Genomic DNA, 26612 nt, shown 5'->3' on the forward strand with positions numbered 1-26612 from the left:
GGGGTCGACAACGTGTCTGTACATGGACAGCAGTGACTGTGGTAAAAAATGTTGAAGTCCATGACTGGTAATTTCAAGGATAATAAATTTCCCATTGGCTTCTTCTTTCAAACCAGTCTGACTTTTTTTCAAAATCACAGCCGTGGGTTACAGTTTCACAGCTGACAGGTGCTTAGAGCAAGGTCAGCGGCTTCCGAACCACGGACAGATGCATGGTTTTCTGGCGGGTTCTGAATTTTTTTAAAAGCCCGCCGAAAACCATGAATCTATCTGAGGTTCTATAGCCACTGTTGCTGCTTTAAGCAGCTGTCTGAAACTGAAACTGATGACTGATTTTTTAAAAATATGACCAACCACAAAGCTGAGAGTTTCTGCTCTGCAACAACAAGAGGGGGGTGGGGGGGGGGGAGGCAGAGGGGGAAGAGAGAAAAAGGGGAGAGGGATGTACACAGAGGGAAGAGAGATAGGGGAGAGAGATGGACACAGAGAGGGGAGAGGTATTGATATAGAAAGGGAGAGAAAGAGCAAGAGGAGAGAGAAAAAGATCAAGATCACTGCTGATGGATGGACACCTATCCGAATCTCCACATCGCTACATCAAGTGTACAGGTAGACATTGGCTACTTGTGCAAGCAAAAACAATGTCAGGTATCTCACTAAATAGTGGGAAATTAATTTTTTAAATCGGACTATGTTTTGATGGCATTCGGTTGGCTATGCACTTTATATATAGATTAATTACCCCCATGTTTGTGGCTGAGTCAATAATTTTGTCAGATATCCGTGGTGCAACATGTTGATGCCTATCCCTTGTCTGCATGCATCTCCGGCAGCCACTGACTGGTCTGCTGGTCGTGGCTCTCATGAGAGTCACCAATCTCTCAATGGAGGAAGTCAGATGCACAACGGGCAGAGGCAGTGCAGTATCCAAGGCCTAGATGGACTCTTCCATCATCTGCACTTGTGTACCTAGAGACTCTGGCATCTCTGCCTGATGTTGCCTGACCTCTCCCTGCAGCTTTTCTTGTGTTGCTGCTGACACCAGCACATCAACAGCCTGGGGCTGAGCATGGGTCTGGCCTCCCACAGTCCCCCGACTGCCAGTGGGATGGGCCCTCTCAGTCTCTGTCATTTTCCCCGGTGTGTCTGTGATGTGCTCACCAGGTTGTGTGCCTGAATCTAAACGCAAGTGACTACTCACCAACGTGAGATTATCTGTGCTGGTGGAGGGTATGAGGGAATGATGCGACAGTGCACCCTCTGAGGCCCCCTCATCCTCCTCCTCAAAGGTGGCTGCCTTTCCCCTGCCTCTTCAACTCCTCTCTCATGTCGATCATCTTGCCCTGCATGAGAAATCTTAGCCTTTGAAGGATTAGGGTCTGTCCATTGTTAAATTCCACCCACCCCAACTGCTCCTCCAGTGATGCAGTGATGATCACATGCGCGGCATTGCTGTTTGGTACCAAATACACCCTTGTGGCCCAGGAGATGCTCACTCACTCTCGTGGGTAGGTGCCTCTGTCTGACCATCAGCTATGGCCTTGTTGCTCTGCCGGTTCCATGGTCATCGCCTCTGTCGGGGTGAGGACATGGAGATATGTTACTCCACCACTGCTCTTGGTACTGTCCTTCCTATTGAGGGCCAACCAATAAAAGGAGACAGCGGACCAGTTGAACGGCTGATGACCTGTTATCAGTAACTAAAACTGATAATATCCAAGATATGGTTTGTATCATAAAGACACAAAAAATCTATACTTTACGAAATGAATAAGCTATAAAATTATCTTGTGTCTTTTATAGGAGAAACACGTAAACATTAATGCAAGGTCAGCATTTGTTGCCCATCCCTAATTGCCCTTGAACATCTGAGTGGCTTGCTAGGCCATTTCAGAGGGCAGCCACATTGCTGTAGATCTAGAATTATATGTAGGCCAGAACGAGTAAGGACAGCAGATTTCCTTCCCTAAAGGACATTAGTGAACCAGATGAGTTTTTACGACAATCGATGATAAGTTCATGGCACTATTACTGAGACTAGCTTTCAGTTCCAGCTTTATTAATTAATTGCATTTATTAATTGAATTGAACCCAGTGCATTAGCCTGGGCCTCTGGATTGCTAGTCCAGTGACATTACCACTACACCATCGTCTCCCTCAGAGTATGTTTTATTCCATTGTCCCATTTCAGAAATTTGTCAAAAATCTGCTCGTCAAGTTCTTTATTGTTTTTTCTAAAGCTCTGGAAATATAATTCCTGGGTGTAATATGAGCTGCTTATGTGGCTGCAGGTACGTGAACTAATTGGAGGCCTCTAAATTGTAATCATTTTCAGATGTTGGTGGGCAAATTCATTTCAAAGCACGTGTTCTGCAGGGGAAAGATGTTCAAAACTGATGCAAGATATGTAGGAATTAGTTGTTTCATAATTAATTTGTCAGATATCTCAGCCTTTAAATTTAGTGCAACTGTAGCTGCATGGTGTCCACTGGTCCTCTTAACTCTTTAAATAGATTAATATTCTAAATTAGCGACCAGAGATCAGTGAATGGGTTCAATCGTTAAATGGCTATCTGAAATTCATTTCCATTCAACAGGAAACATTCCTGCCAACTAACACACACAAAGATCAATTAGTTTTGCTTTAGCTAAATAAATCAGCAAAGCTTAAGAGAAAACAATCTTTGAGCAGTAAATCATTGCCAGGTCACCAGTGGCCTTCTGGTTCAGTCTTAAGTGGCAGCGTTGATTAAAGCTGTGCTAATCCACCAAATTGGACATTGCCATTGATTTATAGAGAGGTGCAGCTAGAAAAATTAAACCTCATAATTTTCAGCAAAGTTCATGTTGCAGAGGGCACCTGGAAGTAACAGGCTGAGTCACTCATGCCATTATTTCCTAGAAAATCTGTGCCAACCTAATGGCATGTGTTCTTGGCTGTATGGCCAACTATGGATAGGCAATAAACCCTGGCCTCGCCAGAAACGCCCATATCCCAAGAATGACTATAAAAATAATTCAGCAAATTTTGGGCAAATTGCAGTCTGTGCCCGCAAGCTGAATGACCTGATTCACATCCATGCTTAGGCCAATAAATAGCAATTAATATTCTTACCACACAAGTGCCAGGAATGACCAGCTGCAACAAGACAGAATCTAATCACCTCCCCATGATATTCAATGGCATTGCCATTGCTGAGTGCCCCACTATCAACATACTGGGGATCACCATTGACCAGAAACTCAACTGGACCAGCCACATATCCTGTGGCTATGAGAGCAGGTCAGATCATGGAGCACTCAGAAGCTGCGTATGCTATGGCTTGCCTCCCGACTCCCTAAATCTCCCCACCACCAACAAAACACAATTCAGGAATGTAATGGAGTACTCTCTACTTGTCTGGATTCATACAGCTGTAACAGCATTTATGAAGTTCAATACCATGCAGGTCAAAGCAGTCTGCTTGATTGGCACTTCACCCACTAGTCTAAATATCCATTCCCTAGCCTGATCTAGGCTGCAGCAATTTGTCAAAGCTCCTTCGGCGGCATCTCCCAAACAAGCAATGTCCACCACCCAGGACAGCAAGTGCTGATGGAAACACCATCACTTCGAAGTCACACCATCCTAACTTGGATATATATCGCCCAACTTTCATGATGGCTAGCTAAATAATACTGGACCTCCCTATCTCTGTGCATTGTCCCTACCACTCATACTGCAGCAGTTCAAAAAGGTAGCCAACAGCCACTTTGTTGTAAAATAGCCATATGCAATGTCATGGGAGATCTTCTCGTAATAGATTAAAAGTCCAATGTTTGGATCCATTTATTGTAAATGTAATGCTTTATGTGATACTTTTTTTATTCGTTTGGGTGATGTGGGTGTCCCTGGCTAGGCCTGCATTTATTGCCCATCCCTAATTGCCCTGGAGAAGGTGGTGGTGAGCTGCCTTCTTGAACCTCTGCAGTCCTTAGGGTGTAGGTACACCAACAGTGCTGTTACGAAGGGGGTTCGAGGATTTCGACCCAGCGACAGTGAAGGAACGGTGATATAGTTCCAAGTCAGGATGGTGTGTGGCTTGCAGGGGTACTTGCAGGTGGTGGTATTCGCATGCATCTGCTGCCCTAGTCCTTCTAGGTGGTAGAGGTTGTAGGTTTGGAAGGTACTGTCAAAGGAGCCTTTATGCTTTGCTACAGTACATCTTGTAAATAGTACACATTACTGCTACTGTGTGTCAGTGTTGAAGGGAGTAAATGTGGATGGGGTACCAATCAAGTGGGCTGCTTTGTCCTGGATGATGTCGAGCTTCTTGAGTGTTGTTGGAGCTGCACCCATCCAGGCAAGTGAGAGTATTCCATCACACTCCTGACTTGTGCCTTGTAGATGGTGGACAGGCTTGGGAAGTCACAGAATTTGCAACCTCTGACCTGCATTTGTAGCCACAGCATTTATGTGGCTGGTTCAGTTCAGTTTCTAGTCAATGGTGACCCCCCAGGATGTTGATAATGGGGGATTCAGCAATTGTAATGCCACTGAACGTCAAGGGGAGATGGTTAGATTCTCTCTTTTTTGTGATGGTCATTGCCTGGCACTTGTGTGGCACGGCTGTTACATGCCACTTATCAGACCAAGCCTGGATATTATCCAGGTCTTTCTGCATATGGACATGGAGTGCTTCAGTATCTGAGGAGTCACCAGTGGTGTTGGAACATGGTGCAGTCATTAGCGAAGATCCCCACTTCTGACCTTATGATGAAGCAGCTGAAGATGGTTGGGCCTAGGACACTAACTACCCTGAGGAACTCCTGCAGTGATGTCCTGGAGCTGAGATGATTGACCTCCAACAACCCCAATCATCTTCCTTTGTGCTAGGTATGACTCTAACCAGTGGAGAGTTATCCCCCTGATTCCCATTGACTTCAGTTTTTCTTGAGCTCCTTGATGCCATACTGGGTCAAATGCTGACTTGATGTCAAGGGCAGTCACTCTCACCTCACCTATCTTTGTGTTGTGTCATTTCAGTTACATTGTTTACTTCACAATTCAACTTGGCTTGATATCTTTACCTTTGCTTGAATTTAATGTTTTCCATCTCCAAAGTGGTGCTAATGAATGTTATTCTAACTGCATCTGTAAGATAAAATGACATTGTGACGATCTGCTCACAGTACCACCCTACCATCCCACCCCCAACCACTTCCTCATCAAACCAGTCCTAATTCAGTCTCTAGATTCCTGCTGTCAGCAGGATTGGGTTCGGTTCTTTTGAGTGTGTTTGAAATTATTAGTTACAAATATTTTTAGAAGTGCTGCCGAGTAAAAGAGCCTTTAATTGACAGTTCAACAACAAGTAGAGGAATGCTAATCGAAGCAGTAAAGTGGATATAAAAAGGTGTAAGCACATGGGCCTTGAGAGCAAGGAGACGCCTATGAACCAATTTGTTTTCTCATTCTTATCTCATATTTTTTCTGTGTAACTTTCTTTCCTTCCCTTCCCTTTTGTTACTGAAAGACATATTTTGTGTTTTTTATATTCCATAGAATGGAGAATCAGAGGCTTTAGATCTTGGAGTTCCTATCTCTAATCTTGATGGACAACGTGTTGTTTTGGATATTGCAGAATATGTTAAGGAGAAAGGTAAGCACGATATAGGAGGTGTGCATTTTTCCCCTCAATGATTTTTTTCTCTGCTCTAGTATATAACTGTTATTCGAGTCCAAAACAGTTCAGTGAATAATGATTTGACCAAGTAATTTTAATCACTTAATGACCAATTATTTTATTAGTTTTTACTGTTTGAATTAAGTTTGGCAAGATGATAATAAATGGAATTATTAGACTGAGGTGGGAAGAGTGCACTGTCTTTTCATTTTTATTCTGGGATAAAAATTGAGTCTATGATCGACCATATTGGTAAGTGGAAAAAAATGTAAATATATGTTGTGATCCGTGGAGAAGTGGAACTAGAATAAACAGTTCCACTACTCCGCAGGTCACAACATATATTTTTTTAAAATGTTTACCCAGTTACCGATGCGGTCGATCAGATACTCTACTCTTAATCCCTGAATGAAATACAGCAACCAGGTTTCTTTAATAAAGAACAAAATTATCAGTTTATTATCAAACAAGACTTATGCAGTAACAAAGCAAAGCATTAACACTGTTATGACCGAGGTGGGAGGAGTGCACTGTTTATTCTAGCTCCACTTCTCCACGGACCACAACATGTATTTACATTTTTTCCCACTTACCAATACAGTCAATCATAGACTCAATTTTTATCCCAGAATAAAACACACCAATCAGGTTTCTTTAATAAACAACAGAATTATCAGTTTATTCTAAAACAAGTCTTAACCTGTAATGAAGTAATGCATAAACACTCAGATTGAAATATTAAAGTTCCCTTTTTACCTTAGCCCCTCACATACAGACGCACACATACACCAGTTCACTGGAAAAATAAAGGGATTTTAGTTTTTGGAGCTCAGTTACAGACAGAAAAAACCCTTGTGCTGAATACTTGCTTGTTCTTGGAGAAACAGCAGATGAGATATGTTGTGTTCCAAAACTGGCATACAGTCTGGCCTCCGAGTACACATAGACAGGTCACTGGGATATTTTAGAACAGTTCTTTTCAATTGGCGTTGAGAGGTTTTCTTCAAAGACTGGAGACAAGATGAGTTGACACAGTGGACTTCTTAGGGTCTTTTAGAGAGGTTCTGGAAAGCTGAGCTGGGTTATGGTCGTCTCTCCTTCCTTGGGAATTCTCTTCTCTCTTTGGAAGTTCTCTTCTCTCCTTGGAAGTTCTCTCCCATTTTATAAAGTTCAACCCCAACTCAAAACAATTCAAAAGTGAGACCAACAGGGGGTCAACCTTTTGACCTCCATCAATCTTGACCTGTCATTTGTTTGTAAACAACTTCTCCAGGTGTCCAAAGTTCTATGTTGTTGATTGAGCTGGAAGTCAGGTGGTTTCCCGGAAAGACTTGTTTTTCTCACAAGACCTCTCAGTGCCCCTTTTAAAAAACATTTCCAGGGATTGTTTTTCAAAGTCGGGTGACCTTTACATGACTCCCTTTGAAAACTCCAAAGTTTAACATTTCTTTAATCTTTCGAAAAGGAATCCTCAAAAAATATATTTAACAAAACACAGAGGCACTTTTGTAACTAATCTCCTTTAGGGAAAGAATTCTGCTGTCCTTACCTGGTCTGGCCTACATGTGACTCCAGACCCACAGCAATGTGGTTAACTCTTACATGCCCTCTGAAATGGCCTCGCAAGCCACTCAGTTGTGTCTAACTGCTACAAAGTCAATAAAAATGAATGAAACCGGACGGACCACCCGGCATCGACCTAGGCACCGGAAACGACAACAGCTAAACCAGCCCTGTCGATCCAGCAAAGTCCTTCTTACTAACCTCTGGGGGCTTGTGCCAAAGTTGGGAGAGCTGTCCCACAAACTAGTCAAGCAACAGCCTGACATAGTCATACTCACGGAATCATACCTGACAGACAATGTCCCAGACACTGCCATCACTATCCCCAGGTATGTCTTGTCCCACCGGCAGGACAGAGCCAGCAGAGGTGGCAGCACAGTGGTACACAGTAGGGAGAGAGTTGCCCTGGGAGTCCTCCACATCGACTCCGGATCTCATGAAGTCTCATGGCATCAGGTCAAACATGGGCAAGGAAAACTCCTGCTGATTACCACCTACCGCCCTCCCTTCGCTGATGAGTCAGTACTCCTCCATGTTGAACACCACTTGGAGGAAGCACTGAGGGTGACAAGGGCGTAGAATGTACTCTGGGTGGGGGACTTCAATGTCCATCACCAAGAGTGGCTCGGTAGCACCACTACTGACTGAGCTGGCCGAGTCCTAAAGGACATAGCTGCTAGACTGGGTCTGAGGCAGGTGGTGATGGAACCAACAAGAGGAAAAACATACTTGACCTCGTCCTCACCAACCTACCTGCCACAGATGCATCTGTCCATGACAGTATTGGCAGAAGTGACCACCGCACAGTCCTTATGGAGAGAAGTCCCGTCTTCACATTGAGAATACCAACTATCGTGTTGTGGCACTATCACCATGCTAAATGGGATAGATTTAGAACAGATCTAGCAATGCAAAACTGGGCGTCCATGAGGGGCTGTGGGCCATCAGCAGCAGCAGACTTTTAAAGACATGCCACACTTTCTGCCACAGTTTATTGCCAAAAGATTTGTGTGTTGCTAAAACTTGGCTAATATTATAAGCATCACAAAGCTTGAGCATTAGTACTTAATGGCTGGGATTTTATGGGCCCCCCTGAGGTGGGTTCAGAGGCAACTGCTAAGTCTCTTCGACTCGCCACACTTTAGCCCCGCCTTTATGGCTGCCCGCCAGCTCTGGCGAACGCTGGCAACTGACTCCCACGACTTGTGATCAATGTCACAGGACTTTATGTCGCGTTTGCAGACGTCTTTAAAGCGGAGACATGGACGGCCGGTTGGTCTGATACCAGTGGCGAGCTCGCTGTACAATGTGTCTTTGGGGATCCTGCCATCTTCCATGCGGCTCACATGGCCAAGCCATCTCAAGCGCCGCTGGCTCAGTAGCGTGTATGTGCTGGGGATGTTGGCCGCCTCGAGGACTTCTGTGTTGGAGATACGGTCCTGCCACCTGATGCCAAGTATTCTCCGGAGGCAGAAAAGATGGAATGAATTGAGACGTCGCTCTTGGCTGACATACGTTGTCCAGGCCTCGCTGCCATAGAGCAAGGTACTGAGGACACAGGCTTGATACATTCGGACTTTTGTGTTCTGTGTCAGTGCACCATTTTCCCACACTCTCTTGGCCAGTCTGGACATAGCAGTGGAAGCCTTTCCCATGCGCTTGTTGATTTCTGCATCTAGAGACAGGTTACTGGTGATAGTTGAGCCTAGGTAGGTGAACTCTTGAACCACTTCCAGAGCGTGGTCGCCAATATTGATGGATGGAGCATTTCTGACGTCCTGCCCCATGATGTTTGTTTTCTTGAGGCTGATGGTTAGGCCAAATTCATTGCAGGCAGCCGCAAACCTGTCGATGAGACTCTGCAGGCACTCTTCAGTGTGAGATGTTAAAGCAGCATAGTCAGCAAAGAGGAGTTCCTTGATGAGGACTTTCCGTACTTTGGACTTCACTCTTAGACGGGCAAGGTTGAACAACCTGCCACCTGATCTTGTGTGGAGGAAAATTCCTTCTTCTGAAGACTTGACTGCATGTGAGAGCAGCAGGGAGAAGAAAATCCCAAACAGTGTAGGTGCGAGAACACAGCCCTGTTTCACGCCACTCAGGATAGGAATATATATAAATAATATATAAAAGTCTTACATTTAGCTTTCATTCTATTTGTAGTACCTCTGGTGTCTCTTCAGGCATCATACGAATGTATATGCAAAATATTTTTGTCTCTCACCTGATGGGCTTAAATGTCATATTCATAAAAGAGTAACACATCACAACTAAACTGATAAGCAATATACCAGTGAAAAGCAGGAATGAAAATTGTCTTAGAAGCCTGAGGTTTGAGTTGGCTTTGAGGTTGCTGTTGTGACTCCCGGTGCAGCTAACCTCAGACACCACTGTTACAATCATTCTGTGAGCAATGCCATGGGAATTCCAATTTTCCTTTTAAAAAGTTCCCTCCTTCACTCAATTCACCTGTCTCTTCCCTGCAGAGCTGATCCTCAGTCTACTTTGCTGTTGTTTGGATGTGCCCCCCGCCCCCCCCCCCCCCCCACCTCAGTGCTGCTGGCTATAGCACCACCTCAGTAACTTCCTCTGTTTTAGTTCACTATGGTAGCCCTCTTTCAATCCTGCTCTGATGCCACACTGCATTCCCCCTTCACTCAGTCCCACTTTGTTGCTGCCCTACACAGCTGTCTGGAATTGTTAAAGTCTCCTACTCCACTGTTATCCTCCATCCACAGTTGTACTGATGTTGTTGCATGGCATCCTTTCCATCAGTCCTACTTTGTTTCTTCCTACTCCCCCAGCATCGTCCTCAGTCCAAGCTGCTGCTGCCACACCGCACCCAGTCCCTCAATCTTGCTTTGTTGTCCTCCCTCATGCTCATTATTCTGCTCTCTTAATCACCCAGTCAGATTACCAATTTGCTGCTCAAGGTGCAGTAAAAATATATTGATTTGTTAATTGTCAGTTTTATATTTCTCACTGTAAAAACCTACATGTTAAACTGATGAGATAAAATCCGAAGAAGGATCACTGACCCGAAACGTTAACTCTGCTTCTGTTTCCACAGATGCTGCCAGACCTGCTGAGTGATTCCAGCATTTCTTGTTTTTATTTCAGATTTCCAGCATCCGCAGTATTTTGCTTTTATTTTGAGATAAAATACTAATTTGATATCTTGGGTAACAAAAAAACGGTTACCATAGGTATTTATTTCTTAAACTGGTATGTCAGGCAGAAAAAAAATTCATTTAACTGAAGTAGCTAAAAAAAAAAATTTTTTTTTCAGGCTGATCAAATTGGAGCAAAATTATTTTCCAATTCCTTTCATCGGAGTTGTGCTCCCCCGCCGCCCCCCCGCCTCCCCCCACAGAAACAGTGTAACCTGTAACACTGTGAGAACACCAGAGGAGAGTGTTAGAGTAATGAATAAATATTGTTAACGTTAACAGTTATCCAAATTATCAAAGGTAAAATCAGTCAGTCAAAATGTCACTGAGTCTTTCATCTGATCATTTAATAGTGTGTGTGGCATTACACTGTTTACTTACAGACAGAGAGAAGATTGCAGGAGGAAAACCAGGCTCTTCCAACACTGGCACACAAAATAATGGTGTAAAGGTAAACTTTTACCTTTTTATATGCTATAGAAATATTATTGTGCCATTGATGTTTGCAGATTTTTAAAAAAAAGATAGCATAACATGGGAAAATAGATGCTTTGGCAGCTACTGTGCCCTCCGATTATATCAATATATTCTGTTGATGTTTTTAGATGTAACATAAATTTTTCATTTATGCTCATCAATTTTATTATTAAGATTACTAGTCCAGTAAATAATTTCCCCTCTACTCATCCATATTTAGTTTCAGTTGTCCCTTACTAGATAATGCCTTCAAATTATATTAATATATTCTGATGTCTTTAGATGCAAAATAACATATCTCTCATTTATACTCATCAATCTTATCAACACCAGGAGGATGGAAGACCTGTGGAAAAGCCCTCTTCGGTTAAAGTGAGAGGAGATAATGGAAAATCTTCCAAAGATGCACGACCTTTGAAAAAAGAAGATGTAATTCAAAGGACAAACAGAAAGAGACAGCCAAAGCTAAATATGGATGAAGTAGAAGGTAAACTACTTAATGGACTAATAATCCAGAGAACATTAGTATAAAATAGCTTCTTACTCAGATATGTCTTGAAGCACTTTATAGGGGGTGGTGTTGTTGAAGAAAAAAGTTGTAGGAAGCTTTTCAAAATTAGGAAGGAGGTGATGCGCAAAGGGATTTAGGGAAGTGACTTATTAAGATTCTGAAGAAAAGTCTTAATTGTTGCATCTGTAGAATCAGCAAAATTGTGAAATGTATTGTCAGATACAGTAAAGATGTGTACGGTTGAGCTTAGTTTGAGTTCGGATTAGGCCTAACATTCACAAGAGGGAAAAAGCAGTGCTGTGCACAAAAAAAATGAAGTTTTGGTGCTGAATCATAAACGAAGCCAGCTAAGATTCAGCTTGATTAAACCTCCGAAAATCAGAGAGCTTTTGAGTTTGATCTAGTGCTCATTTGTTGTGGTACGTGGAACTACCTCTTAAAAAGTATATTAAGAAGGAAGCAAATGCACTTCTAAAAAAATATACGTTTCCATTCACTTTTGAGGTAGAATTAAAAAATTTACAGGGCAATGGGGAAAATAGGGAAAAGGCGGGGGAGTGCTGTTAGGGTCTGAAGTTCTGTTGATGGATGATAAATATCTGGTAGTTCAAGATTATAGGGTGAACATGTGTTGGGTGTTAATTAGTTAATTGTATTCAAGTGTAAATATAAAAAAGAGCGAGCAAGCACGCTGGTGGTGGTGTTTGGAGAGCAGAAGTAAGCTCTGTGGCAAGCAATAAACAGTCTCACCAAAGCATCCTAGTCAAAGAACAAAGAAAATTACAGCACAGGAACAGGCCCTTCGGCCCTCCAAGCCTACGCCGATCCAAATCCTCTATCTAAACCTGTCGCCTATTTTCTAAGGGTCTGTATCTCTTTACTTCCTGCCCATTCATGTATCTGTCTAGATACATCTTAAAAGACGCTATCGTGCCCGCGTCTACCACCTCCGCTGGCAAAGCGTTCCATGCACCCACCACCCTCTGCGTAAAGAAATTTCCACGCATATCCCCCCTAAACTTTTCCCCTTTCACTTTGAACTCGTGCCCCTTGTAATTGAATCCCCCACTCTGGGAAAAAGCTTCTTGCTATCCACTCTGTCTATGCCTCTCATGATTTTGTACACCTCAATCAGGTCCCCCCTCAACCTCCGTCTTTCTAATGAAAATAATCCTAATCTACTCAACCTCTCTTCATAGCTAGCGCCCTCCATACCAGGCAACATCCTGGTGAATCTCCTCTGCACCCTCTCCAAAGCATCCACATCCTTTTGGTAATGTGGCGACCAGAACTGCACGCAGTATTCCAAATGTGGCCGAACCAAAGTCCTATACAACTGTAACATGACCTGCCAACTCTTGTACTCAATACCCCGTCCGATGAAGGAAAGCATGCCGTATGCCTTCTTGACCACTCTATTGACCTGCGTTGCCACCTTCAGGGAACAATGGACCTGAACACCCAAATCTCTCTGTACATCAATTTTCCCCAGGACTTTTCCATTTACTGTGTAGTTCACTCTTGAATTGGATCTTCCAAAATGCATCACCTCGCATTTGCCCTGATTGAACTCCATCTGCCATTTTTCTGCCCAACTCTCCAATCTATCTATATTCTGCTGTATTCTCTGACAGTCCCCTTCACTATCTGCTACTCCACCAATCTTAGTGTCGTCTGCAAACTTGCTAATCAGACCACCTATACTTTCCTCCAAATCATTTATGTATATCACAAACAACAGTGGTCCCAGCACGGATCCCTGTGGAACACCACTGGTCACAAGTCTCCATTTTGAGAAACTCCCTTCCACTGCTACTCTCTGTCTCCTGTTGCCCAGCCAGTTCTTTATCCATCTAGCTAGTACACCTTGGACCCCATGCGCCTTCACTTTCTCCATCAGCCTACCATGGGGAACCTTATCAAACGCCTTACTGAAGTCCATGTATATGACATCTACAGCCCTTCCCTCATCAATCAACTTTGTCACTTCCTCAAAGAATTCTATTAAGTTGGTAAGACATGACCTTCCCTGCACAAAACCATGTTGCCTATCACTGATAAGCCCATTTTCTTCCAGATGGGAATAGATCCTATCCCTCAGTATCTTCTCCAGCAGCTTCCCTACCACTGACGTCAGGCTCACCGGTCTATAATTACCTGGATTATCCCTGCTACCCTTCTTAAACAAGGGGACAACATTAGCAATTCTCCAGTCCTCCGGGACCTCACCCGTGTTTAAGGATGTTGCAAAGATATCTGTTAAGGCCCCAACTATTTCCTCTCTCGCTTCCCACAGAAACCTGGGATAGATTCCATCCGGACCTGGGGACTTGTCCACCTTAATGCCTTTTAGAATACCCAACACTTTCTCCCTCCTTATGCCGACTTGACCTAGAGTAATCAAACATCTGTCCCTAACCTCAACATCCGTCATGTCCCTCTCCTCGGTGAATACCGATGCAAAGTACAATGTCTTCTTCACAAACAGGCTTGGGAATTTCTCTAACATTTGGGACTTGGTAGATTGCTGTTGCAGAGAGCAGGCATAGACACGATGGGCCGTTTGACTTCCTTCTGTGCTGTAACCATTCTATGCAATTATGAAAAGTCTGCATGACATTCCAGTGTTACAACAAGTCCTATGAACTATTGGTCCCCACACACAGAACAACACCCACTGAACCCAGCGTACTTTAATGTATATGTTTCATCTACGATGTTCTTAATTCATCATTTCAAATTGCTCCCACCAATGGCAGACATGCAACCACAATTGTTAACCGTGGCGTTCTACACCTTGAAATATTCTCTGGAGAAGCAGCCTAATATTGAAAGGACAAATTTCTCATCCGTAATTCAAGGACTTTTGTAGAATCCAAGTGAGGGCATTGTATTTATTGGCTGCATACCAGAACCACGAACCTGACCCAGGTATCTTATCAATGATACTGATCAAAAACAACTCTAAAATAAGAAGTGACTTTGCAGTCCATCCAGAATTATGAAGAATACCGTACTCTAAACATATTTTGTTAAACTACCGCAAGGCAAATGAACATTTACATCAAATTTTAGAGCAGGATGAATGAATAAAGATAACCATATCCTACATCAACTTTCAGATTTAAAAAAGGACTTGCATTTATATAGTGCATTTCTGAACCTCAGGCCATCCCAAAGCACTTTAAAGCCAATGAGTTACTTTTGAAGTGGAGTCACTACTGTAATGTTGGAAAGATAATCTCGTTCAAGGTTGCAAATATATGATAGGATGCAGGTTCACAAACTATGATTTTCTTATGCAGAAAAATCTCCAATCTCAAGACAGGGGGAAGCACCAAGTACTTCTCCACAGGAAGGCTTATCCCTTGTCTTTGTATATAAAGGAGTGGCGCAGTGATTAGCACCGCAGCCTCACAGCTCCAGCGACCCAGGTTCAATTCTGGGGACTGCCTGTGCGGAGTTTGCAAGTTCTCCCTGTCACCGCGTGGGTTTTCGCCGGGTGCTCTGGTTTCCTCCCACAGCCAAAGATTTACTGGTTGATAGGTAAATTGGCCATTATAAATTGCCCCTAGTATAGGTAGGTGATTGAGGGAAGGTGGGGATGTGAGAGGGTAATGGGATTAATGTAGGATTAGTATAAATGGGTGGTTGATGGTCGGCACAGACTCAGTGGGCCAAAGGGCCTGTTTCAGAGCTGTATCTCTAAATATAATAAATAAGAACTTTAGTGTGCAAGTTACAGTGGGCCACTTCTTAAGTAGTTTAATGATGCTGCTGACACTTTAGTTATGATTTGGCTGTAAGAAGAAAATTACTTTTCTTTATCTTCTGTAGCAGTAAGAAAATTCTGTTCATTATCATTTCTTCCAATTATTTCACTCTTTTTGAGATTTAGAAAAGCTATTAAATGAATGTATAAAGGCGTTAACAAAATTTAAGAATTTGGCTAGTTATTTTCAACGTAGAAAGTGATGTTTCCCTACTTCCCTACAAAGTGACTACACTTCAAAAGTACTTACTTGGAGAGACATCTGAGGTGGTAAAAGGCACTGTATATATGCATCTGTCCTTTTGTCCTTACTTCTTTCTCTCTCTTGCCCTCTCCCCCTCGCTCCATATAGTATGTACCTATTACATAGCTTTGCAATTTTGGAGGTTCACTTCTTCAGGGTTTCTCCCACTCACATAGAGAGATACAGCAGTTGGCCCTTCGGCCCAACAAGTCCACGCTGACCATCAACTAACCATTTATACTAATCCTACATTAATCCCATTTTCCCTTTCACATCCCCACAATTCTCCTACCTACCTAAGATAGGGACAATTTTTTTTTTACGATGGCCAATTTACCTATCAACCCGCAAATCTTTGGCACGTGGGAGGAAACCAGAGCACCCGGAGGAAACACACGCAGTCGCAGGGAGAACTTACAAACTCCACACAGGCAGTACCCAGAACCAAACCCGGGTCGCTAGAGCTGTGAGGCTGCGGTGCTAACCACTGCGCCACTGTGCTGCCCTATAATGTTATTTTCCCAGAGTTATCAGATAAGCAGGTGAACTTCCTTTCTTGAATTCTACCAATGCTGCACTTTGGATCAAGTTCAGGGGCTGGGATCAGACAGGGTTCAGGATGATTGAGATCTTTGCTCAGCTTGATGGCAACAGGAGTCGGGGAGAAGGATAAGGACACAGCATGTTTTCTGTGTGTTCAGTCTTAAGGCTTCATTTTATTGTCAGAACTTCTCTCGAGGATACTGTTTGTTTCCCTTGTCTGTTTTGGGGAACTGTACGCCCCTCCTCCGAATTATATCCCTTTTAAGTAAAATAGTATTTGGTTCTGTGGCTAAAAAGTAGTATCAGGACAGTATCAAGTTGGACAGGGAAGATAAAAAAAAAGCACCATATTGACATGCAGGTAGGCTGCTCCTAACAATCTGTTCCTTGACGCAGAATTCGATACATGCATAGGGAAATCAGCTACACCTTTGGCCGACTCGCGACACGTGCATGGGGTAACACCAAGCTGACCCTCAGGACCACGCTGATGGTTTATAAGGCTGGTGTTCTCAGCACCTTGCTGTATGGCTGTGAAGCATGGGCGACTTACATCTACCAGGAAAAGAAGCTCAATAATTTCCATCTTCGCTGTCTGTGGCACATCATGGGTATATCCTGGCAGGGCAAAATCACAAATTTGGCAGTCCTCTCAAAGGCAGAGTTCCCAAGTGTGTTGGCACTAATCAGAGGCGACTTTGGAGGATTGGACACATCCACAGGATGGAAGTTGGTCGCGTACCCAAGGACCTTCTGTTTGGTGAGGTAGCCGGTGCCAGACGTCCAGTGGGGTGCCTAAAGCTCCACTTCAAGGATGCTTGCAAGTGTGACATGAAGGCCCGACGCACCTGAGAGTCACTAGCTGGCAAAAGAGGGAAATGGCGACAGATCCTGTGGACTGGTGTGCACTACCACAACGACCAATACTTCGAAAAATTCTAAGGGGAGGACCCACCATCCGTGGTTAACTAAAGAAGTTAAGGAAAGCATCAGACTTAAGGAAAAAGCATATAATTGCGCAAAGATGAATGGCAGGTCAGATGATTGGTCAGAATATAAAGAACGGCAGAGAATGACTAAAAGGTTAATCAGGTGAAAGAAATTAGAGTATGAGAGGAAGTTAGCTAGAAATGTAAGATCAGACAGCAAGAGTTTCTACAGGTATTTAAAAAGGAAAAGAGTAAGTAAAATGAGAGTAGGTCCTCTAGAGAGTGAGTTGGGGAGTTAATAGTAGATAATAGGAAATGGCAGATGAAATGAACAAATATTTTGCTTCTGTCTTCACGATAGAGAATACAAAAATATTCCAGTAATAACTGTAAATCAGGAGGTGCAAGGAAGAGAGGAACTTGGTGAAATGACAATCACCAGGGAAGCGGTACTGAGCAAACTGATGGAGCTGCGGGCTGACAAGTCCCCAGGTCCTGATGGGCTTCATCATAGGGTCTTAAAAGAGATGGCTAATGAGGTAGTAGATGCGTTGGTGTTAATTTTTCAAAATTCGCTGGATTCTGGAAAGGTTCCATCAGTCTGGAAAGTAGCAAATATAACTCCTCTATTCAAGAAGGGGGGAAGGCAGAAAACAGGTAACTATAGGCCAGTTAGCTTGACGTCTTTTGTGGGGGAGGTATAAGAATCGATCATTAAAGAGGCTGTAGCTGGGCACTTAGAAAAACTCAAGGTAATCGGGAATAGTCAGCGTGGCTTTGTGAAAGGGGGATCATGTTTAGCCAATTTGTTGGAGATCTTTGAAAGAGTAACATGCGCTGTGGATAAAGGGGAGCCAGAAGGCATTTGACAAGGTGCCACATAAAAGGTTATTGCGTAAAGTAGTGTAGGGGGTAACATATTAGCATGGATAGAAGATTGGCTGGCTGGCAGAAAATAGAGAGTATGCATAAATGGGTCCTTTTCTGATTGGCAGGATGTGACAAGTGGAATCCGCAGGGGTCTGTGCTGGGTCTTCAACTTTTTACAATTTATATCAATGACTTAGATGAGGGGAGTGATGGCATGGTAGCTAAATTTGCAGATGACACAAAGATAGGTAGGAAAGTATGTTGTGAAGAGGACATAAGGAGGTTGCAGACCGACATAGATAGATTGAGTGAGTGGGCAAATATCTGGCAGGTGGAGTATAATGTGGGAAAATGTAAAGTTCAATTTAGCAGGAAGAATAAAAAAGCAGAGTATTTCTTAAACGGAGAACGACTGCAGAATTCCAAGGTGCAGAGGGATTTAAGTGTTCTAGTGCATGAGTCACAAAAAGTTAATATGCAGGTCATAAAGAAGGCTAATGGAATGCTTTCCTTTATTACGAGAGGAATTGAAAAAAAAAGTAAGGATTTTATGTTTCAGTTATACAGGGCATTGGTGAGGCCACATCTCGAATACTGTGTGCAGTTTTGGTCTCCTTATTTAAGGAAGGATGTGAATGTGTTGGAGGTGGTTCAGAGGAGGTTTACTCGATTGATACCTGGAATGAGCGAATTGTCTGATGAGGAAAGGTTGGACAGACTGGGCTTATTTTCCCTGGAGTTTAGAAGAGTGAGGGGAGACTTGATTGAAGTATATAAGATCCTGAACGGTCTTGACAAGGTGAATGTGGAAAGGAAGTTTCCTCTTGTGGGTGAGTCCAGAACTAGAGGGTACTGTTTTAAAAGTAGGAGTTGCCCTTTTAGGACAGAGATGAGGAGAAATTTTTTCTCTGAGGGTTGTGCAACTTTGGAACTCTCTACCTTCGAAGGTGGTGGAGGCGGGGTCATTGAATATTTTTAAGGTGGAGGTAGATAGATTCTTGTTAGGCAAGGGAACCAAAGGTTATCGGGGGTAGATGGGAATGTTTAATTCGAGACACAAACAGATCGGCCATGATCTTATTGAATGGTGGAGCAGGCTCGAGGGGCCGAATGGCCTACTTCTGCTCCTAATTCATATGTTCGTTTGACCAATGGCTACAGCAGAGTGGCAACAGGCACCAAATCCAAAAACAAAAACTCACAGTGTCACTTGGCAGCTTCGCGTGCAGCAGTTGTGGCAGAACCTGCCTCTCAAGGATTGACCTTCACAGCCATCAGCAAAGGTGCCCCAAGAGAAGACACCCCACCTAAGTGGATAGTTTGCTGCATGTCCATCATCTTTTGTAGATGACAAAGATGTCAACCAACAGGCTGGACTTGAATGTATTACACCTCAAACTGGACCCTCTACCCAGGAAAAATAACATCTAGGCTTTAATCCAAATGTTAACTTTTTGAGAGGCTTACTTTTTTAAAAATATGGGTAAAACAGTAAATAACTACCTTTCTGACTTTTATTTTTCTATTTTGTATTGTGGCAGAGTTTTTTGACCTTCTGTCCAAAGCTCAGAGTAACCGAGTGAATGATCAACGTGGACTTCTGAAGAAAGAAGACCTTGTTCTTCCAGATTTTCTACGCCTCAAGCCAAGCATACTTGAACCAGGCTCCTCCACACCTGCAGCAAATAAGGGAAATGGTAGGAAGAGAGAGGAAAAAAGCCAAACTGCGCACAGGAGCGTAATATCAGCACAACAGTCTGATAAATTGGTAAATACAGACTCCAGCACAGCTATCTCATCAGTGAATTTCAGCGAAAACTCCAACAACGTGAAAGCCAAGACTAAACATCAACAAGATAACTGTCATCGGCCTGTGTTAGTGCCACCCGATTATGTAAAGCCAGATACTCAGCCGACAAATGATGCACCTTTCCATGTGCCGGTCTCTCCCATTCCACATGTCAATGAACAGAGGTGGGAAAAGCAGCTTGGAGACTGGCAGTCGGAAACTGTCCCACCTTATGAGGATGAAAATGCATTTGATCTGACTCTTGTGGCAGAAGGTGATATCAATAGCCCAAACAGCACATTGTTACCGCCCCCGCCAACACCACCATCCACTGTCAGTAAACTGGAGATAGCTAACTATACTCCACCAACTCCATACACAGATGGTCAGGAGAACGCTTCACACTGCAGATCCACTTCAGGTATTTAAATGTGGCATATCTGTTTGTAGAGAAAAAAAATCTTCTAAAATAGGTTAATTGTGTTGAGATTGATCATGTTTAAAAGGAAAAAAAAAACTGGAAAAGACTATCCAAAAACTTGATACATAATGCACTAGTTTCAGCTTACACCTTTTCTAAGTGTCTAACTGTTGATAGTTCTAGCATTGTAGAGTATATATGGAAAAAGGTCTGGATTGGCGTACAAGAGTCAAGTTTTATTGAGCATCTACCAATCAGGATTTACTTTTATGTAAACTGTTCTACTATGTCTGAAGATATATTTTATCTGCCCTGCTGAACTTTCTAGGATAATTGCTGTAACATATTCTTCTTGTTTCCACATAAATTAAACTTTAATTCACTGGTGGTTGAGAAATTGTCACAAGGGTACATGGGGACCTTACACACTTAGCAGAAGCTTTGAATGACATTTCAGAATCCGTTTCACATCAGGCAAATTGTAACAAAATGACATAACTTATTCTACCTTCCCATCTTGTTAATGAGTATCAGTATCAGTTGAGCTTGATACCCTGAGTAGATTTTATATTTGCTTTAAGAGTCTTAAGATTATGCACATATACAGTCCTACCCACTTAAATCAACACCTTCTAATTTTGTCAATATAAACGGGCATAATACATAAAAATAAAATCAACACAGAATTTTTGAATGTTAAATTTCTGTTTACAATTATTGTTTATATTAATTTTTTTTGAATAGTCATTTAAGAATAGAGTTTCAAACGCGGCAAGTGTCCTTTGCGGATCATAGCTTATATGTCGCTTATCTAAATACTTAGCTACTTCCATCGCTGTTAATGGCTTTGATTGAGAAATAAATGGCTGCAATCCTGCACACATGCTAAATGCATTTTTTGCAAGTCGCGTGACAAATATTGACTTTGTTGGACTCTTCATTGTTTTCGGTTTCCTCAGCGTCTTGGCAGTAATCCTGGCCCCTCTTTACTGAAGCGATGATACGTTCGTCTGCCAGTGCTGCAGTACACCATTCGTTTTTATCTATGTTAACAGATTCATTAACTCTTTTTGCAAGCCAAGAGCTTCACACAGTCTGGTTTCATCTTCTTCAACTCCATCAGCTGTGAATTCATCATAATTTAGGTTGCAGAGATAAGCACTCATAAAACAATTTTGAATTGTCTCTTGTTTTGACAATGTCCAGCCTTTTATTAGATTGTATAACGACCTTATAGATTTTCTGTACACTCTTCCTTGGCATCAGTAGCTTCGAAATTCTTGAGCTAAAAATTTTCGGTAGTGGTATTTAAGCTTTTGAATAATCCCTTAATTCACTGTCTGAATTAAGGACGCTGTATTTGGAGGAAGCAAAACTAAGTTTTTTTTATTGGTTCATGGGATGTGGCCGTCGCTGGCTACGCCAGCATTTATTGCCCATCCCTAATTGCCCTTGAGAAGGTGGTGGTGAGCTACCTTCTGGAACCACTGCAGTCCATGTGGGGTTGGTGCACCCACAGTGCTGTGAGGAAGGGAGTTAATGCTCGTATTGACATGAGAAAGCAGTTTTATTGACTAAAAGCACTGTTTTCTGACCAAGCATTGTCATCTTTCAGTTGTGTGTTTCAATCTAACTTGTAAAAAAAATTAAGTATCATGCAGGCTTTGGCATTGACCTTGGACACGACTGGTGGTTGTTTAATATTTTTAAAGCATTTTGGATTTTTTGATTTTCTGATTAGAAGAAGCTGTAGCTTATCTATTCCTCTCACATTGGTGCTGATGAGAATTGAAACAGTGTCTTTGTTGTTTACCCCCAGTACACTGTCCCTTGGTGCTCAAGGTGGTGGTCAAGGTGGCTCACCACCACCTTCTCAAGACCAATTAGGAATGGGCAATAACTGTTGGCCTTGCCAGACACACCCACATCCCATAAATGAATAGGTTTATCTCATCTGCACTATTAAAATAGCCAGATTTGTAGTCCTCCAGAATTTCATGGAGACAAGTCCTTGACTCATCGAGGCAAAGCGAGACCGGTCAGCACATTTACCCTCACTGCAAATTTTCTTATGCACAACACCATGATGGATCTTGAAATGACTATTTTGCAGCTTTCTTTTGTCTGCAGTGTGGATGGTCCTGCTTTATACCTGGACTTTACACATTTGGCAGATTTCGACCAGCTATGTAGGCTATTATACTTCACTGACTTCTGTGGCCGACTACTTTTCTGGACATTTCGCTCTGAATTGCTTTGCACGAGCGTTCTTCTCAAGCGTTCTCAAAGAAAGTTTTGTGTTTAATTCCAGTCTTGGTATCCATCTTAAGTAAACTGTGATGGACACTCGCAACATAGCTAATTTATAGGCCTAATAAACACGTATCACACTCACTGAAATGTCACAAGTGAAGACAAGAAGTGATCAAATACATTTTTACTGAATTCAGCCTGCCAGAGTTTATTGATGTTGATGTCAAATTCCTGGAACTCCCTTCCTAACTCCCTCTACCACATGTACTGCAGCCGTTCAAGGTGGCTCACCACCACCTTCTCAAGACCAATTAGGAATGGGCAATAAATGTTGGCCTTGCCAGACACACCCACATCCCATAAATAAATAGTAAAAAATCATATGTGCTAAGTATTTGGTATCAGTGTGCAGAGAAGGAACTAGGACTGCTGGACTTTTTTTGTTGCAATATGTGCAACATCAACGTAAAGGTGTTCAGGATAAGTGGGTAGGACTGTAAATACAGAGATGACTACTTCAAAAGTGGTTGTAAAAACCATAGATGCTGGACTTCCATATAAATTGCTGAAACACTGCTTGTCTTTATTTGCTGCTCATAAGTCTGTGAAAGTTACCTTGCACAAGCAAATGTTTATTAACATTTTAGAAAATACAAATATTAGCTGTCCTATGTTTGAAGATGAAAAAACATTCATTTAGAACCTGAATGCCACAACTTAATCATGATGTTGTCCCTCATGAGATGTGACCTCGGGTTAACAGGAGTTTATATTCTGTGGATAATAACTGGGTAATCCTCTGTTTATTCCAAAGAGTTGTGCTGCTTTGACTTCATCTAATAAATCTCAAATACTTAATGATTTAAAAATATTGTTAATAATGACATGTACATTGATCTGTCTGTTGCTTGTCCCGTTCTGTACACTAATATAGATGACATTTAATTGTCATAAATCTCTCTAGCGAATTGAAAACGTATTCTTACATTTCAATTTTTCTGTGCTTCATAGCTGTTAGAAATTTTTTCACTGATGTATTACTGTCTTTCAATTTTTATATTAAATTCTCTAAAGAGATGATATCCCTTTTTCTCAATCTAAGTTGTTTAACACTATTAAATATTATTTTAATTTTTATGTATTTTTCCTATTATGCTTGTATAAATAACTTTCCATTCTTTCCCATTTATCACAGTCTTGTAGTCCTGGGAGTAGAATGATACTGAGCACAATAAGGGCATTTTGTTTGTAAATTTGTAGTCAATAGATTAATATAAAACATTGCTTCCTAAGTATTTTTATGAGGCAAGGTGCATAGAGTGACAGCTCACCAACAGACTGATTGAGATTCATAAAACTAGTTACCTGCATTGGGAGTTTAGAGTTTGCTGCCATCATGCTGCAGCTAAATATTCCAATTGTTGCTCTGCTTCGTCCATGACGAAAGATGGGAGGAGGCTCATGCGGAGCATTAACACTGACATGGACCTGATGAGCCAAATGTCCTGATTCTGTGCTGTAAAATCCTATGTAATTATGCATGTAGTTTCGAAAGGAATCAAAATAAAATTGAAAACGGCACAGATTGAAAGAATGCTGACTGGTATTTACTCCATCTTTGCCCTCATTTATGAACTCGTTGACATAAAATTTGAATATTTTAAAAAGCTAGGCTGTGCTTTAAATTTTAAAAAAAGTCACCCACTTTTTTTTCCAAAAAGTTGATCTAGGGCAGCAGAAGGTCTTTAAGAGAGAATGTAAAATTGTCCTTAAATTAAATGTGATTATACTTTTGTGACCTGAAATAACAGTCTGTACTGTAAAATATTTTACAATTGTTTTTCTTGCAATGTATTTAAAGTGTACAATATTGCAATGCTGGATTTTTTGGTAAACTGTTGTTCTAAAGATAGTGATGGCAAGGATAAAATGTGGCTTGAAAGATTAAATGGTGAGAGGTGACTGTACATATGTGACAACCGTGGTGATGTGAAAGCCTTACTGATTCTTGCTATGTATGTATTCAGCTTCCAGTCACACCAACAAGCTTGCAGACACCCAGAAGGTTTAGATGAAGAAGGTCCCTCCGTTCCATTTGATTTGCACTTGTAGAATACCTACTGTCTTTCCATTACTACTCTAGCTGCCTATCCTGACCCAACTCTCCAAGACAGTAAGAGCCAGATTCGGAACAAAGACCTGAATTTTACTGGGCTCTCCCCAACTCCTCCCCCTGAGTATATTTCCAGTGGTGGGGGAGGTGGCAGGCGGTCCGTCCACCCTTGGGCCAATGGAGGCCTTAAGTGGCCACTTAAGGGCCTCTTCCCCCACCGCTGGTATTTTACCAGCGACGGATGTGTACTTCGGCTCCTGGGGAGGCCATCTAGTAAAATCTAGCGGCCTCCTAAATGGCTGGGGCGCGACCCTTGTGATAGTGCATTCTGTTCCCCATGGTGGGTCCCGCCCCCCCCACACCGTGGAAAGGGCTTCCCCTGCAGAAAGACCCCCCATACCCTCTCCATCGAACCTCCCCCCCCCTGGCCAGGGCCTTGGCGATTGACTCTGGCAAAACCCAACCCAGCTTAACTTTTCCGAGGCCGAAGTCCATATTCCCAGCAATGAACACTGCTCCCAATGGCGCTACTGGGTCTGAAGAGATGCTGCTCCTCTGATTGGCTGGCAGCTCTTGGAGGGGGGACATCCTGCTTCAGAGGGGTGGAAGCCACGACCGTAGGCAATTAATTGCCTGAGCAGTGCAAAATACAGTCATGGCTTTCATGGCCGGCGGAGGCGGGCTCGCCCCCGGTTTTCCAGGGCCACCGGCTCCTGGTAAAATTCCGGCCAGAGGGACAGGAGTATGCCACTTAGCCCCTCAAGCCTGTTCTCCCATTTAATGAGGTTGTGGCTTTTTTTATTTATTCATGGGATGTGAGCGTTGCTGGCAAGACATGCATTTATTGCCCATTCCTAATTGCCCTGGAGAAGGTGGTGGTGAGCCACTTTCTTGAACTGCTGCAGTCCATCTGGTGTAGGTACGCCCACAGTGTTATTAGGGAGGGAATTCCAGGATTTTGATCCCAGCAACAATGAAGGAACAGTGATATATTTTCAAGTCAGGATGGTGTGTGGCTTGGAGGGGAACTTGCAGGTGTGGTGTTCCCATGCGTCTGCTGCCCTTGTTCTTCTAGGTGGTAGAGGTCGCGGGTTTGGAAGGTGCTGCCAAAGGAGCCCTGGTGAGTTGCTGCAGTGCATCTTGTAGATGATGTGCACTGCTACCACTGTGCGCTGGTGGTGGAGGGACTGAATGCTTAAGGTGGTGGGTGAGGTGCCAAGCAAGTGGACTTTTGAACATAAGAATTTACAAGAAAGGAGTAGGAGTAGACTATTTGGCCCCTCTGTCTGCTCCACCATACAGTATAATTAAGGATGTTATTCTACCTTAACCATTTTTCTGCACAGTCCCCATATCCCTTGATTCCCTGAGAGATCAAAAATCTACTGATCTCAGTTTTGAATGTACTCAACAATGGACCATCCACAACCCTCTGAGGTAGGCAATTCCAAAAATTCATAATCCTCTGAGTTTAGAAATTTCTCCTCATCTCAGTTCCTAAATGATTGACCCCTTATCCTGAGGCTTTGCCCCTGTGTTTTGGATTCCCCAGCCAGGGGGAGAAACCTCTGTGTTTACCCAGTCAAGCCCTTTCAGAATCTTGTATGTTTCAATGAGATTACCTCTTCCAAACTCCAGAGACGACAGGACCAAATTTACTCAGCCTCTCATCGTAGGATAACCTCACATCCCAAGAAACAATGCAGTGAAACAAAAGCAGAAAATGCTGGAAATACTCAGAAACAAAGAGATAAACAAAGTTCATGTTTCAGGTCTGTGACCTTTCGTCATAATCTCGTGAGCCTTCACTACAGCCTCCAAGGCAAGTGTATCCTTCCTTAGATATGGAGACCAAAACTGTGACCAGTACTTACCAGTGTGGTCTCACCAAAGCCCGACACATTTGTTGCTAGACTTCCTTGTTCTGTATTCCAATCCCCTTGCAATAAAAGCCAACATGCCATTTGCAAGACCTGCTGAGTATTTCCAGCATGTTTTTGGTTTTATTTAAATGTTTCATGCCTTTTAAGAATGCTTTTCTATTCTGACTACCACAGTGAAGAAACTCATACTTCCCCACATTATCCTCCATCTGCCACTTTGTTGCCCATTCACTTAACCTGTCTATATCTGTTTGCAGCTCGTTTGTGTCCTCTTCACAGCTTACATTCATACCTAATTACAATTCACCCCTAACTTTGTATCATCACCAAACATAGATACATCACTCTTGGGCTCTTCGCCTAAGCCATTAGTATAGATTGTAAATTGCTGAGGCCGTAACATTGATT

The 26612-nt window shown here is 42.7% G+C and overlaps 1 protein-coding gene across 4 annotated transcripts in view; it reads left to right on the top strand.

Moving 5' to 3' along the window:
- The window catches only part of rgs12b (regulator of G protein signaling 12b), a 341690-nt gene that overhangs the window by 277599 nt on the left and 37479 nt on the right, over positions 1–26612 (top strand). For 3 of the 4 annotated variants that reach the window (XM_068029252.1, XM_068029254.1, XM_068029253.1), the window contains exons 14-17: positions 5546–5642; positions 10783–10850; positions 11210–11363; positions 19287–19955. In XM_068029252.1, the coding sequence (XP_067885353.1) occupies positions 5546–5642; positions 10783–10850; positions 11210–11363; positions 19287–19955 (988 nt within the window). Of the gene's footprint in view, positions 1–5545; positions 5643–10782; positions 10851–11209; positions 11364–19286; positions 19956–20914; positions 24124–26612 lie in introns of those variants that run through there. The other variant, XM_068029255.1, reaches the window with a different exon arrangement.

The sequence above is a fragment of the Heterodontus francisci genome, chromosome 4, assembly GCF_036365525.1.
Source record: "Heterodontus francisci isolate sHetFra1 chromosome 4, sHetFra1.hap1, whole genome shotgun sequence".
Lineage (NCBI taxonomy): Eukaryota > Metazoa > Chordata > Chondrichthyes > Heterodontiformes > Heterodontidae > Heterodontus > Heterodontus francisci.